Genomic DNA, 16204 nt, shown 5'->3' on the forward strand with positions numbered 1-16204 from the left:
AAATACATGAGGCTGAGCACCTCAAGGCAGACTTCACACACGTTTACCCCTCACCTTATGATTCAGATGTGGCACAGTTGAAGGCAGCCCTTCTCAGAATGTTCTTTTTATCTTCTTGTAAAGCAGAGATCTCTAGCCCCAAGATAGGTGCTGCACCTACACTCTGCCCCCACCCCCTGTGAGAGGCCACAAGATTGGCATCCCATGTGCCATCTCATGTGCCCCTTCTGCCCAGGTCCTTAGTCCCTACCTTGCTGCTTGGGAGTGAGCAGGGCATAGTGAGGTGGGCAGGGTTCTCCCCTGTATCATCCTCAGGACCTTCTGAGTTCCCACTGACAAGCAAGTCACCCAGCATCTGGCTCTCTTCTTTACAGAGGGTTTTAAGCCACACTCACTGTTACTCTTGGTTTTTCTATGCTGGAGGAGAGAAGCATGCATATACTTCTGTGGTCTTAAGACCTGAGCTAATGTGATTGCATTTACTCATCCTCAGACAGAAAACTCGGACAGAGAAAGAGATGTTTACGAGGAACTGCTCACTCAGGCTGAAATTCAGGGCAACGTGAACAAAGTCAATAGTAAGTATGCTCTGCCTGCTGGGCTTGTACAGGACAGTGTGTCCATCTGATGGTACACAACAGTGTGAATGTCACTGTGTAGAATAGCATGTTGGGGTGATTGTACACAACACTGTGAGTATTGGGTGCTTATTTAGACTTAGGAAGTGGTTTAGTGCATTCACTTCAGATGCTTAGTGAATTGTTCAAGTCTGTGTCTTCTTAGAGTCCTGTGAGTTCTCTGGCTATTCAGCGATCGCTGGTATTAGGCAGGTTCCATGCCTGCAGCACCTTCTGCCTCTACAGTTTCTTTACCCTCACACTGTCACCTACTTCTTTTGTCTTGGGCTGGTACTGGGACTTGAACTCGGGGCCATTAGCACTTGCTTTGCTTTTTTTTTTCACACAGCTAGTGCTCTACCAGTTGAGCCAGGCCTCCACTTCTGGATTTTGGCTGGTTAACTAGAGATAGAGTCTTGTCGATTTGTCTGCCTGTACTAGATTTGAATCTCGATCTCCAGATCTCAGCCTCCTTAGTAGCTTGGATGAAAGGCACGTGGTACTGAATGCAGCTATTGGCTGAGATGGGAACCATGGTAGTGTCCTCTCCTCCTACCCAGTCCAAACTGTGCCCAGCATTCACGACCAGCCCAGCTTTCACTTTCATGCCCACTGCAGTTCGTAGTTCTACCCCTTACTTTCTAATCTCATACAGCCTAAACCACAGTTTTGTTATTGAGTATATTATTTAGTATTGGCTGTTCTTTGTTTCTGACATATTTGTTAAACTATTTCAAGCCGAGATCACTTACTCTGCTTCTTTAGAAATTATTTTGATTCCTAGCATAGATTCAACCAATCATACCAGACCTGGTCCTCCTTGGCTCAAGATAGTAACGGCATGGGGATCAGTGTCCTCGTCGCTCATTGGAGGCCTCATTTCCCACTTGAGCCAGTAATCCTCTTGACAACTGAGAATTTACAAAGATTTTGTCAAATCCATATGGTACTTAGCTCTAAGTCCTGACCAGGACTCTGCAGTCTGTTTCATTCTGGTTCACTTGTGTAGGACAGCATCCTTCTGCATGGAGAGCTGGCCCTAGTCGGTCACGGGCCACCAACAAGCATGACCTTCGCACCTGGTGCCCGTTCTCTGTGTGAGCCAAGGAGCAGTGTGTTGCTTGTTGTCCAGAGTGCATCACAGAATTTTTGTTTTACCAAGGAATTTTTTTTCTACAGTATTATTCAGGAGTTTGCAATTTACCTGTCTTTTTGAGATTGTTGAAAGATGTGCATCACAGAGATGCTTTCTTCCACTGCTGCTCAGTATGTGGGTACTACCTGGACAGCAATTTGGCATTTAGCAGGGATGTGGAAACCATGTTGGTTTGGTGGCTTCTGTCAGTGCCAAGCTATCTGTACCTGGAAGTGTAAGGCCTGGTGTAGGTCTAGGATACTATGGAATCAGACCAATAGCCTAATTGGGACTCACTGGGTTTGATGACTTTAAGGTTCCCTTCTACTACTGAAATCTTCTGAAACAGAAAAGAATAGAGGCCGAGCTGTTTTTCTGCTGTGTGGCCCTGGGGTTGTGGGGAAAGGAAGCATATTCTATCATCTGATACTGATGTAGGTATTTGAAATGCTTTTGCCCTTTTCTTGTCTCCAGCGTTGTCTGCACTGGAGAGTATCGACCTGGCCTTGGATCAGGAGGCAGGGCCCGTTTTGTTCAAGGCCCTGCAGTCGCCTGCACTGGCACTGAGGGGATTGCAGCAGCTCAACAGCGACTGGTACTTGAAGCAGCTCCTGAATGACAGGCAGCAGAAGCGACAGGTGAGGACAGGCATGGGGCCTGCAGGGTCCACACTGGCCATGGGTTATTCCTAATGGGTTAGTTTGTTTTTCAGTTCCTAGGCACAGCACACATTATCTTCAGTCTTCTTTTGCTTTTAGAGTTGTGAATCCTTTGAAAAATAATTTAGCAGCCAGGTATCGGTGCTTCATGCCTATAATCCTAGCTACTCAGGAGGCTGGGATCAAGGTTCAGAGCCACTCTGGGCAGGAAAGTCCATGAGACTCTTACCTTCAATTAACCACCAGAAAACCAAAAGTGGGAGCTGGGAATATGGCCTAGTGGTAAAATGCTCATCTTGTATACATGAAGCCCTGGGTTCGATTCCTCAGCACCACATATATATAGAAAAAGCCAGAAGTGGCACTGTGGCTCAAGTGGCAGAGTGCTAGCCTTGAGCAAAAAGAAGCCAGGGACAGTACTCAGGCCCTGAGTTCAAGCCCCAGGACTGGCAACAAAAACAAAACCAAAAGTGGCGCTGTGGCTCAAGTGGTAGAGCACAAGCCTTGAGCTGAAGAGCTCAGGGACAGTGCCCATGCCCAGAGTTCAAGCCCATGACCGACAAAATAATAATAATAATAATCTGTGCTCTACCCTCCCCACCCTATCTAACCATGCTTCACTTCAATTAACCCCCTCCCTCCCCGGAAAAAAAAAGCCTTTGGAGAAAACCTGAATTTTACGTTTTTACTTCAGGGATTTCCACTTTAATAAGACAACCCAGATGTCACTGGTTTCCACTGGCTGACCCTGGGGAACACTCATGTGAAGTGTGGGCCAATTGTGTGGGATTGCACTTTGTAGGGTTTTCCCAAGAAATATGAAGGGCATTCTCTTTCTGTCTAAAAAAGGGCAAGTATACGTCTGACAAATTCCCAGCCTGTGTTGGTCAGAGTTCGCAGCATTAGCATGCCAGTGACTACATACACATTTCTGCGGAGCATTTTGGTGCTTTTCAGTATTTCTGAAGATGTCTTGTGTCTGGAAAGCCATTCTGCTGGGGTTGGAAGGGTTTGGGCTCCAACCAAGTACAACCCTGGCTGCACACATTCTGAAGCCACCGCTTGTGTGTGTGGTTCCCTGTTCCTCATGACTGCACTTAAGATAGGAGAAGGGCCAGGTGGAGTTCTGGGGATGAGTGATTGTTTTCTGAATGTCTGTCCTTTGCTTTTCTCAGCGTGGTCAGGCTGATCGCCTGCAGAAGGAGGAGGTTCAAGGTGGAGTAGACGCTGCGAACTGTGCCGCCCAGCAGTACCAGAGAAGTAAGAGAACTCTGCCAGATGGTGGGGAACGTATAAGAGGCCCCCTCTTCCTCGGAACTCAGCCTGCTGCAGTTCTGTCCTGTTTCCTATGCAGGATTGGCAGCCGTGGCGGCCATCAACACTGCCATCCAGAAGGGTGTCGCAGAGAAGACTGTGCTGGAGTTGATGAACCCCGAGGCTCAGCTGCCCCAGGTGTATCCATTTGCTGCTGACCTGTACCAGAAGGAGCTGGCCACCCTGCAGCAACAGAGTCCGGAAGTGAGCATGGGGTGGGAGCGTGTTCCTGTGGCCCATGCAGCGTCTGGCTTGCACTGGAGAATCTTTCCTCACTGTTCCCTGCCCTTTGTGTACAGCACAGCCTCACACATCCTGAGCTCTCTGTCGCTGTGGAGATGCTGTCCTCAGTGGCCCTCATCAACAGGGCGCTGGAGTCCGGAGACATGAGCACAGTGTGGAAGCAGCTGAGCAGCTCAGTGACAGGCCTCACCAACATCGAGGAGGAGAACTGTCAGAGGTGGGCACCCATGGGTGGGCTGAGAACCCTGTGGGCTCTTTCTGTCTTTCATGCAATTCCCCTTGTAGGATCTTTGACTGATCTACAACCCCAGCCCCTACAACCTCTGATCTACAACCCCAGCCCCTCCCCTCCGTGATGTTCCATTCCTAATTATATGTGTTTAAGTGAGTTTGTCATCTAGCCAGAGTAACACTATTTTGTATCATGTCAACATCAGTACTTCTTTAAAATCACCTAAACCTAGTCTGCTTTCATTCTGCTCCAAACCAGGGACCAGTCCAAGATCACGTGTTGCAGCTAATTTCTATGCCCATTAAGGGCCATTCTTTTCATCTAGAATGGCCCTTTCTTTTGTGATATCAGCTTGTTGTTAAGGTGCTGGAGCCAATTGTCCTATTATATTCGACGTATTCTTCTAAGTTGGACATGAGATCTAAAAGCATATCAGGCATGGCAGTTCACACTGCAATCCCAACTACTTGGAAGGTATCGTTTGAGAGGACTGTGGTTTGAGGTTAGGCCACAAAAAGTCAGCACCCCTCCCTGGACAAAACCCTATCTGAAAAGTAACCTAAAGCAAAAGGGCTGGAGATGTGGCTCAAGTGGTAGAAATTTGCTAGGCAAGCACAGAGCACTGACCTCAAACCCAAGCACTTTGGGGAAAAAAGAAAAAAATCAAAAAGTTGTCATAAGCTAGTTCTCTGTTTTTGTTTTTTGCCAGTCCTGGGGCTTGAACTCAGGGCCTGAGCACTGTCCCTGGCTTCTTTGTGCTCAAGGCTAGCACTCCACCACTTGAGCCACAGTGCCACTTTTGGCTTTTTTTCTATATATATGGTGCTGAGGAATCAAACCCAGGGCTTCATGTATGCGAGGCAAGCACTTTACCACTAGGCCATATCCCCATCCCTAGTTCTTTCTTTCCCTATCCATGTTTTAGCTTGTGTGTGTGTGGCTTATTGGCATCTTGGTAAATGTCCCTAGGAGGGCTTGTTCATGCTAGGCCAATTAATGTACTGCTTGAGCTGCTGCCCCTGATTCTAGATTTGGTCTTAGTTGGAAATTAGAATGTTGAGAATAAGTGGTTTCCTTGCATTTTTATACTCTGTTTGAGGTAACTCCCCAGTCCCAAAACTGGCCTGTAGATTGCATCACATACTGTGGTCCGGATATCCTAGAAGTCTTTGTTCTTTAGAACACTGTTCTCCTTCCTGCTACCCACAATAATCCTGACAGTCTGTTTATCTGTTTATTTTGGTTGGCGTCTGGGGCAGGTATCTGGATGAGTTGATGAAACTGAAAGCTCAGGCACACACAGAGAACAACGAATTCATTACGTGGAATGACATCCAGGCTTGTGTGGACCATGTCAACCTGGTGGTGCAAGAGGAGCACGAGCGTAAGTGACCATCCTATTACCCCTCAGATAACGTTGTTATTAAAGATACTTCAGCAGCTCCAAAAACCACGGTTGGAGGCGGTTTTCAGAACGCCAGGCAATTACTGTTGTTATGTTAGCATTCAGTAGGAAATGGCTGAAGTTGAATGTGACTGTTATTGTTAAAGCTGCTGGAACTCGGCTTCTGACATTAAGCACCTGAGACTAGGCCAGTGTGCACAGGTTGAGAACCTGGACACCAGGCACAAGCTCCAGTTGTTGGCTGCAACTATGGGGGCTCCCTCCACCCTCAGGCTCAACAGTCTCAGAGAAGTGCTAGATTTGTGACTATAGCTTTACTATAAAGGAGATAAATCAAGACCAGCTACGGGGCAATTTCTGGGAGTACTCCAAACGCAAAGCTATGTCCTCAGAATGTGTCACCTTCCTGGCACTGATGAATATCACGAACCAAGGAAGCTCATCTGAGCTCTGATAGATATTCACAATTTTTTTTATCTCTGCCTCATTATATATACTCAGTTAATTGAATTTTTGGCCACACAGTTGAACTCAGTTTCTAGTCTTCCTCCTCTCCCTGGTGATGAGGAGGCAGGCTGATATGACGGGACCCAAGCCCCAGCTTCACAGTAATGCTGTCGATCTCTCCAGTATGTCGGCCCTCTCCTGAAACTTTCAAGGCGTCCTAAGAAAGGCACACAAAGACATACCTGCCACTAAGGATATTCCAAAGGTTTAAAGAAGGTTCCTTCCCTGAGATAGGGGACAAAGATCAGCTATATTCTGTATTATCTATTAGAGTCCTTATAAAAGTAGCAAATTCATGTGAGGTGCCTGGAAGGAAATGTTTCTAATTTTAATTTGTAGTTCCTGTGAGTAATCTGCAGGCGATTGGGTAGAAAGTGATTTATTTGCCTTGGAATGAGGAGCTCTGGGCGTGATCTTCCATTGACCTCCTGTTTGTATTAATCTAAGACAGGAGGTTCCTAAGCTTTGTCCTTTCTTTAAAAATGTGGAATGTCTTTTCTGTGTGCCTTTAGGGATTTTGGCCATTGGTTTAATTAATGAAGCCTTGGATGAAGGAGACGCCCAGAAGACTCTGCAGGCTCTGCAGATTCCTGCAGCTAAGCTTGAGGGGGTCCTTGCAGGAGTGGCCCAGCACTACCAGGACACACTGATTAGAGCAAAGAGAGAAAAGGCCCAGGTGAGCATCATCAGGACTCCTCTTCCTTTGAGCTCTTTAGCATTCCTAGATAGCTGTTAGTTATACATCTCTTCTATTTGTCTGTCTCTTTCTCTCTCTTTGGTATACTTTTGAACTCAGTGCTTTGTGTTTGCTAGGCAGGTGTTCTACTGCTTGAGCCATGTTTCCAGCCTATATTATGTCTCTTTAGGTAAATATCAGATCCAGAGTTGAGCCCCAATGGCTCATGCCTATAATCCTAACTATTCAGGAGGCTGAGATCTGAAGATTGTGGTTCAAATCCAGCCCAAGCAACGAAGTATGAGACTTACCACCAAAAATTCAGAAGTAGAGCTGTGGATCAAGTGGTAGAGCACTCAGAGACACAAAGTCATGGGATGTATGTACCCACATGCGTGTGTGCACACACACACACAAAACAACCTCATTTTATCACTACAGCTATGTAGGTTTTAATTCTGCTGATTGGGAGTTTCTGATGCCAGCCTAGCTGGATGATTCTGTAGGCATGGTCTGTTTTTACAGCCCAGAGAGTCTATCAGGAGCCTGATACCGGACTCCCAGAGAGGGTTTGCAAGGATAACCCAGGTTCCTTCCATGTGTGAAAAGAAAAGTAGGTTGGAAATATAACTTCTAAAGATAACTTTCACTCATTTGGTAAGGTTTGGGTCAAAGGAGTTAAACTTTTAGAGGAAGTGAGTGGATCTTGAAGCTTTTTCTTTTAGCTATGGAATAACTTCAAAGTTCCTCAGAAGTATTGCCAGGTCAAACTGGGTAAACTACACTTTAGGTAGAATTGTCTTTTTTTAGGCATCAGTTTAGCCCCTTAAGTCCTGTGAGCCATTTTGGGAATGGTTTGAAAAAAATTACCACTGAATTCCAAATTTAGCAAGCAAAATATCTTAATTTAAATTTAGTCTGCAGTTTGCTCATGTGTGTAATGTGCTTGCTTTGTGTGTGGTGCTGGAATTCAGGTATACTGGTCTTATAGAATAAGTTGGAATGTGTTCCATCTGTGTTTTTGGAAGTATTTGTAAAATATTAGTGAACATACGACATTCGACTCGAGGATATTCCATGTAGAGTGTCCTAAAACTGAACCAAAAATGGCTTCTTTTTTATGATGCAAAGACTGTTGGCTGCTACTCTTGGAGGCTGGACCTCAACCCTCTTGCTTACATGGTCACAGCCTGTACTGACTCGCCATAGTTTTCACATTGGAACTGTTGTTTACATTTCCAGCACTTATTTCTAGGACTCTAGGGGGTTGTGTGGTCATTTTCTATATTTAGCAGTAGATACTGCCTTGTGGCAGAGCAGGGTACCAAGCGACTTGTTCCTTCATTATATTCCTTGCTCTTTTTCCTTTCTTGAGACTGTGAACTTAGTAAAAGTGGGACATGGGGCTGGGCATATATGGCCTAGTGGCAAGAGTGCTTGCCTCGTAAAAGTGGGACAGGTCTAGCAACCAATATGCTTAAATAACTTTTCTTTCTAAAACTCTCCTTTGGAGGCTGGGAAGGTGGCTTAGTTGGCAGAGTGCTTTGCCTAGCATGCATGTAGCCCTTGGTTCCATTCCTTAGTACCACATAAACAGAAAAAGCTGGAAGTAGCACTGTGGCTCAAGTGGTAAAGCCCTAGCCTTGAGCAAAAGAAGCTCAGGGGCAGTATCCAGGCCCTGACTTCAAGCCCCAGGACTGGCAAACAAAAACAAAAAAATTCTCCTTTGAAAAGAGGCACTGCTCTCAATTTCTGACACCTTGGGAGGCTTCCTCCTCTGAGCCGCACTAGACTGGAGGGCTGTGACCACTCCGCTCTACAGAGTAGCAGTTATTCTCTGCAGGGGGGTGGAGGGGGGAGGAGTGCCAGCCTGTGGGAAGGTTTAGAACTCCAGCTGTTGGGCAGGGAATTTTTCTACTTTGCCCTGAAGCCCAGACATTGAACTACACAGTCATGGCTGTTGACTAAGTTCTTTACTCTGCCTCATTGAGGACTTAGAAAACTATATTTACATAAAGCAACGTTAAATGAGTTTTTTTACCCCCATTAGTGGGGCTAGAACCCAGGGCCTCATGCTCGCTAGGTAAGCACTTTATCACTGAGCCACTATTCAGCCCAGTTGCTGTTAGTCAGGTAGCATATTAGGCTTGCCACGATCACCATAAACATGACTCCCACAACCTGGCATTTAAAACGCATGGTGCCCTTTTTCTGGAAAATGCTATGCTAGTCTGCTGTATTGGTGCTGCCCATGAAGACCTTAATGACATCTTAAAAAAAAGTACCCTCTTCCTCCTTGGGACAGCTAGCTTACGAACTGTCCAGCCACTGAGATCTAACCCTCTTCCTCCTCAGGACAATTAGCTAACAAACCTCAGCCTGGCCACTGAGATCGAACTGGGTGTTGGCAGTTGTTTCCAGTTCTGGCTCTCACAGTTACATGAGACAAGCAGTAGAATGTCTGTCATGCCATGTCCCCATGGCTGTGCTGACTACCTAGGGCTAATCCATAAGTAGAGGATGATAGCCAGATTCTTGCAATGAGAAATACCAAGCAAAAGCTGGGCACTGGTGGCTCATGCCTGTCATCCTAGCTACTCAGGAGGCTGAGATATGAGAATCATGGTTCAAAGCCCCCCTGAGCAGGAATATCCTTGGGATTTTTCTCTCTAATTAACCACCAGAAAACTGGAAGTGGTGCTGTAGCGCAAAGTGGTAGAGTAGTAGCCTTGAGCACAAAGAGCTCAGGGACAGTGCCCAGGCCCTGCGTTCAAACTCTACAATCAAGAACAACAAAAAGAATCACAGACTTTCCTGCGTGGGCTGGCTTCCAACCATCATCCTCAGATCTCAGCCTCCTGAGTAATTAGGATCACAGGTGTGAGCCACTAGTGCCTGGCTAGTCACCACTTCTTACGTTACTGTGTGAAAATGTGTTTTGACGCTCCCAGCAACTGATTTAATATTTGAAGTTTTACAGTACGATCTGATAATAATTTGGTGATAAGTTTGAACTTTCTGTAGTGGTACAAGGCTTTAGATATAATCATTAAAAGGTTCTGACTAACGTAAAACCTGATGGTGTGAAAACATGAATAGTCATAGGGCCTGTCTGCATCCTGAGTATTGCAAAGGAGGCTAAGTTAAGCCGCTGTGCCTTTGTATATGCCCCCCGGCTATGGCCCACCATCAAGTTCTGGGCCCTTCCGGTTTCTCTGCACCTTTTGTCCCTTTTAGTGCTGACCCACTTGACTTCATCATCCATGCTTCCCTTACATCTGAACTGTTTTCCTCATCATTTCTATTTTTTTTTTTTAATGTCTGGCGTTGTCTACTGAGTCCCTGTGTGTCGTATTTGGCACTTCTTCATCCATCTGATCTGATTGTTTCTCAGAAGCCCCCATCCCACATACTTTTCTACTGACACTGGTGACATGACACTTGCTGTTTTGCTTTTAATGATACAGGAAACCCAGGATGAGTCAGCTGTGTTGTGGTTGGATGAAATTCAAGGTGGAATCTGGCAGTCCAACAAAGACACTCAGGAAGCACAGAGGTGTATGTGTCAATGGCTTTACTAGTTTTGGTGGGGGGGATGAGGGTAGTGAGGTACTCTGTCCCCCCTAACCAAGATCTCTGGATGAGGGTAAGGAGGGATGGCCAGTAGGTATAATAAGATGAACTAGCATGGGAATTCAGACACTTTCCAGACCTTCACATTGATACTTTCCTTTTGGAATAGTTGCCTTAGGAATTTTTGCCATTAACGAGGCAGTAGAGAGTGGCGATGTTGGCAGAACACTGAGCGCCCTCCGTTCCCCGGATGTCGGCTTGTACGGAGTCATCCCTGAATGTGGCGAAACTTACCAGAATGACCTTACTGAAGCCAAGAGGAAAAAACTGGCAGCAGGTAAGTCATGAAAAAACAAAAGGTGCCTGACACGAGGCACTCAAGCAGGGAATTGACAGACCTGGGGGAAGCTTTCCCACAGTGTATAAGATCTAGGCTCATCTTTCACAGGATGTCAGTTGTCCCAGTCATCTTAAATCTTCAGGAAGTTAAGCCATGTGTAGTAGACAATGACAAGAACAGAATCATGGTCAGTTCCATAACTGGACTTAATAGGTATTTTATTTTTCTTCATAGTAGTTCAGGGGATTTTATTGTGAAAATTCCATAGGTACATTCATTGTATTTTGAGTTAACCTTGTCTGTTAGCCCCTTTTCTTCCTCCTTCCATCTTCAAACAATATTTGATAGGTTTCATTATATATACACATGCACATGTACACACATTTATGTTTATATATGTACATATGTGTATACCTATCTATATATGTGTGTATATAGGATAGATAGATGGTAATGTGAAAGATAAAATGATAGATAGTAAGGTGATCCTCTTCACCTTCTGTTACTCTCTCCTTTCCCGCCTCCCCATTCCTGCTTTCCTTGCTTAAAGCATTTATGAATGAGCTCAGTTAAACAGTACACAGCCATAGTCTAGTTGGGACTTAGGCTACCCCTGCACTGTCAAAAATCCAAGAGCAGGTTAGGGAACAGGCTTAATGTAGGCTGACAAATGAGCAGTGACATTAGGCAGGCATGAGGAGTCTGCCTCCATTTCTTTATCTTTCCTTTTCTTCCACCAGGAGACAACAGCAGCAAGTGGGTGAAGCACTGGGTCAAAGGTGGATATTATTACTACCACAATCTGGAGACACAAGAAGGAGGATGGGATGAGCCCCCAGACTTTGTGCAAAATTCTATGCAGCTGTGTCGGGAGGAGATCCAGGTAAGTCTCCTTTGTTCTTATGAGGAGGAGGAAGAGGAAGAAGAGGAGGAGAAGGACTAGATGCCCTGTACTGGCCCAGAGCAGCAGCTTATCAGAACCCCGGGACTGCAAACTATGCAGTGTACTATTTGGAGAAATTGTTTTTTGGTGCTTTGGGGAAGATGAAGGCAGAATGGAGGGGAAAAAAAAAAAAAAAAAAAGCACGCTGCCTGCTTTCTCTCTCTCTCTTTTGGAAGTTAGCATTTCAGTGGGTAACAGGTGCTTTTTTGCCACTGCCCTTGTTCGTGCCAGACCCTCTTCTGGCTATTGCAGCTGCACTCTAGTTCATGCCCTGACTTAGAAATCCACTCTGGGCTGTCAGGCACTCTGCCAACAGAGCCATTTTTCTAAAAAGAAATCTGATCATTCTATTGCACTAATTGAAATCTTAACAGTTTTCCACTGTCTGCAGCAACAGCCCAAACTACCCAGTGTGTTTTGCAAGATCATTAGCAGTCTGGGGATGAGTGTGTTCCATGCACTGGTCTTCTAGGCCTGTTGCACTCACTCACCTACCACTGTTCCTAGCACAGTTGGCAGGGTGGAGGAAGGAAGGAAGGAGGGGGGACTGATGTCAGCATGGGGTCTTCGCTGGCATTGCTTAGCCAGAGGTGTCACACAGATGTGGGCACAACAGTGAGGGGGAAATCAATGCCTTTGCAGAGCTCCATCTCTGGCGTGACTGCTGCATATAATCGAGAACAGCTGTGGCTGGCCAACGAGGGCTTGATCACCAAGCTGCAGGCCTGCTGCCGCGGGTACTTGGTTCGGCAGGAGTTCCGAGCCAGGATGAACTTCCTAAAGAAACAAATCCCTGCCATCACCTGCATTCAGGTATTTCCGAGCCCGCAACCCATGTAGCAGGCGTCTCCTAGTGCAGGAGAATAAATGTCAGCTTTGCTTTTAACATTTAGCCTCTTCCTCATCTTTCCATGGACAACTTCTGTGTGCTTAACAGTGTGTGCTGGGGGCACAACGGTTTGGGGCACCTCCTCTTCTTGTCTCCTGTCACTCTGTCTTTGGGTAAGGTTTGAACCTTGAGCCAAACAAGGGCTTTGAAAGAAATCTGAGTCAGGAGTTCTGGCCTGCTGTGGCCAGACATGTGAAGCTTTGTGCTCACTTCCTCTCTGTGAATCAGGAACTAATGCGGTCTCCACCCAGATTTTTCAGGGTGGACCTGGGAGGGAGTGTGAGGGCGTGCTGATGTTGGGGGTCTGGTGGCGTTAGAACAGCTTCATTGTGCAAGAGTACTTGGTGTATCAGCATGAAGGATTGTTTTAGCTCCCACCATTCTTGGGAAGTAACACGGCATCTATGATATTGACGCCTTTAGTCCCAGTGGAGAGGATACAAACAGAAGAAGGCATATCAAGATCGGTTAACCTACCTGCGGTCCCACAGAGATGAAGTCGTGAAGGTATGGCAACCGTGCATGCTTCTCCACACAAAGGGAGAGAGGGGCAAGCTGGGCTGAAGGACATCTCTAAGTTCAGAATCCTTTCCCACAGATTCAGTCCCTTGCCAGGATGCATCAAGCCAGAAAGCGCTACAGAGACCGCCTGCAGTATTTCCGAGACCATGTAAGTCCCAAGGGTCAGCGGGCCAGGAGAGATACTCTGTCATGGATCTGTGGACAGTGATCAAAGTGTTCTTCCTGTTCTTTAGATAAATGACATCATCAAAATCCAGGCTTTTATCCGGGCAAACAAAGCTCGAGATGACTACAAGACTCTGAGTGAGTAACGAGCCCAGGGGGGCAGAGTTGAGGTGCTTGGGAGCTGAGTGGTCCTGAAGTCAAGACTTGTGACTCAGCCCCTTGGCTAGCATGTGGCTAATTGTCAGGTTACCATCACCTAGCCCTTGCATGACTGAGGAGACTGCATGTGGTAGCTGGGTGTTTTATGTGGGACCAGGACTCAGAACGGGCTTGGTAGCTCATTTCTCTGATACCTGTTTTCTTTCTGCCAGTCAATGCTGAGGACCCTCCCATGATTGTGGTCCGCAAGTTTGTCCACCTCCTAGACCAGAGTGACCAGGACTTCCAGGAGGAACTTGACCTTATGAGGATGAGGGAAGAAGTCATCACCCTCATTCGTTCCAACCAGCAACTGGAGAATGACCTCAATCTCATGGATATCAAAATTGGACTGCTGGTGAAAAATAAAATCACACTGCAGGTATGGCCTCTGTGTGTGTGTGTACACGTGTGTGTGTGTAAGTGTGTAATTTTGTGTAGCTTTGTGACCCTTCTTTCCTTTCTTAACTCACAGGGGCAGTCAAGGCTGACTTCTTTCTCAGCTAATAATGCCATGAGAGTTTGTTAAATTATGTAAGAAATAAAAATTTATTAGATAGAATTTTTAAAAAATAGGTAAAAATCCCACAGTCATCTATATTCTACATTTGTACTTGCTGTTGGTGGATGAGACTCTGTCTGTGTGATGAGTAGCTATGGTATTTTCTAGACGTTCCTCTACGAGTTACTTTCTTCTCCCTACCCCTTGACATTTAGTCTGTTTCCAAATCTTTTCATAGATTATATTGTGAGACCGCAGGTAGGCTAACCAATCTTGATATGCCTTCTTCTGTTACATGACCGTAATCCAGAAGTACTGAGCTTTGATGTGTGTGTGTGTGTGTGTGTGTGTGTGTGTGTGTGTGTGTGTGTTGTGGTCTTTATGTGTTCAAAGCTGACCTCAAACACCTGGGCTCAAATTATTTTCCTTCCTCATCTTCCCAAGTAGTTGGAACTACAGGCATGCTTCATCATGTGTGTGATTTTATTGTTTGTTTTCTCTTTGCAGTACTGGATTTGAACCAACTGCCTCAGACATTGTTTTGTCTTGTTTCATTTTCATTCTTTTTTTGGGGGGGTGGGGGGGACAGGAAGATGCTACACTTGAGCCAATGCCTTGGATATCCTAGGCGAGTGCTTCCACTGAGCTACAGCTGTACTCCATAAGATTTTTGAGCTGAGTAGGTGGTGCAGTGCCTCTAACCCCAGCACATGGGAGGCTTAGACAGGAAGACCATGAGTTTGAGGTCAGCCAGGGCTCTGTAGGGAGACCTGTCTCAAAATATAGAACATAAGTAAACAAACATTTTTAAGGTAGGTATCTAGGAATTGAATTGATTTGATTGGATGGGCATTTTTCCCTTAAGCCCACCTGAAGAACCCAGGCCCGGGTCCCATCTGGGATGCAAATGTAGGAGTAGGGTAGCTTGGGCTACTGCAGAGAAGTGGAGCTCAGTGGTTCCACAGTGTGTAGTGGGGTATGCAGACTCTCAGGCAGGCAACCTCGGTCAGGTGTGTGGCTGCCAGAGAGCTTCTCACTTCCATGCTTACCTCTTTGAAAACTTTTTTGCTCTTTGTGTTGGTCTCTGTTTATAGGATGTGGTTTCCCACAGTAAAAAACTTACCAAAAAAAACAAGGAACAGTTGTCTGATATGATGATGATAAATAAGCAGAAAGGAGGCCTCAAAGCTTTGAGCAAGGAGAAGAGAAAGAAACTGGAAGCTTATCAGCACCTGTTTTATCTACTGCAAGTAAGTAGCTCCTTTATTGGTGTTGTAAAACTCAGCTAATTTACTTTTCCTTCTATCTCTCTGGAAGTACTTATGATTTCCACGGACATGCATTGTGGGCTACTTACTTCTATGTACAGTGGTCCCTCACAGGAGTTATGCTCCAGAGACCCCCACAATAGGTGAAAATCCACAAAGTAGCAGCGTTAGATAGTAATCCCTTGCTATATCATGGTTCGCTTATTGCTACTTCACAGATTTTCACCTATCGCATGGGTCTCTGGAACATAACTCCCCAAATAGGTGACAGATCATTACATTTTTTTTCCCATTTCTTTTTTTTTACCAGTCCTAGGCTTGGACTCAGGGCCTGAGCACTGTCTATGGCTCCTTTTTGCTCAAGGCTAGCACTCTGCCACTTGAGCCACAGAGCCACTTCTGGCCATTTTCCATATATGTGGTGCTGGGGAATAGAACCCAGGGCTTCATGTATATGAGGCGAGCACTCTTGCCACTAGGCCATATTCCCAGCCCCATTACATTTTTTTTTTAACCCACAATCCAGTGAAGGCACAATAAGTGAACCATGATATAGCAAGAGAAGACTGTGTACTTGATCAAGTTTGGAAAGCTTATTTTATGTCAGCCATGGAATCATCAGGAAAGTACTTGTTTTTCTTTCAGACCAATCCCACCTATCTGGCCAAGCTGATCTTCCAGATGCCTCAGAACAAGTCCACCAAGTTCATGGACTCTGTGATCTTCACTCTCTACAACTATGCATCCAACCAAAGGGAGGAGTACCTGCTCCTGCGGCTCTTCAAGACGGCACTCCAGGAGGAGATCAAGTATGAGCAGATTTCTGCAATCCCACAGACCTCTCCCTGCATAGGGCACTTGTTTCTGACTCGGCCCTGCCTGTGCCTTTTCCTGATCTCAGTTCATTTATGAAAATACATGGAAGAAGTAACCACTTGTAAGAGACAGGGTCTCACCATGTAGCCAGATGTGGTGGTACACCTCTATAATCCCAGTCTTCAGGAAGCTAGACTCAG

At 45.9% G+C, this 16204-nt stretch overlaps 1 protein-coding gene across 1 annotated transcript in view; it reads left to right on the forward strand.

Annotated features, from left to right (window-relative positions):
- The window catches only part of Iqgap1 (IQ motif containing GTPase activating protein 1), a 73483-nt gene that overhangs the window by 41962 nt on the left and 15317 nt on the right, over positions 1–16204 (forward strand). The window contains exons 9-25 of the mRNA XM_048368587.1: positions 494–578; positions 2227–2390; positions 3587–3671; positions 3766–3929; positions 4025–4185; positions 5460–5584; positions 6625–6788; positions 10256–10346; positions 10531–10698; positions 11442–11584; positions 12287–12457; positions 12957–13040; positions 13132–13203; positions 13289–13358; positions 13592–13800; positions 15015–15170; positions 15834–15997. Coding sequence (XP_048224544.1) covers positions 494–578; positions 2227–2390; positions 3587–3671; positions 3766–3929; positions 4025–4185; positions 5460–5584; positions 6625–6788; positions 10256–10346; positions 10531–10698; positions 11442–11584; positions 12287–12457; positions 12957–13040; positions 13132–13203; positions 13289–13358; positions 13592–13800; positions 15015–15170; positions 15834–15997 — 2276 coding nt within the window. The remainder of the gene's footprint in view (positions 1–493; positions 579–2226; positions 2391–3586; positions 3672–3765; positions 3930–4024; positions 4186–5459; positions 5585–6624; positions 6789–10255; positions 10347–10530; positions 10699–11441; positions 11585–12286; positions 12458–12956; positions 13041–13131; positions 13204–13288; positions 13359–13591; positions 13801–15014; positions 15171–15833; positions 15998–16204) is intronic.

This window comes from Perognathus longimembris, chromosome 20 (genome assembly GCF_023159225.1).
Source record: "Perognathus longimembris pacificus isolate PPM17 chromosome 20, ASM2315922v1, whole genome shotgun sequence".
Lineage (NCBI taxonomy): Eukaryota > Metazoa > Chordata > Mammalia > Rodentia > Heteromyidae > Perognathus > Perognathus longimembris.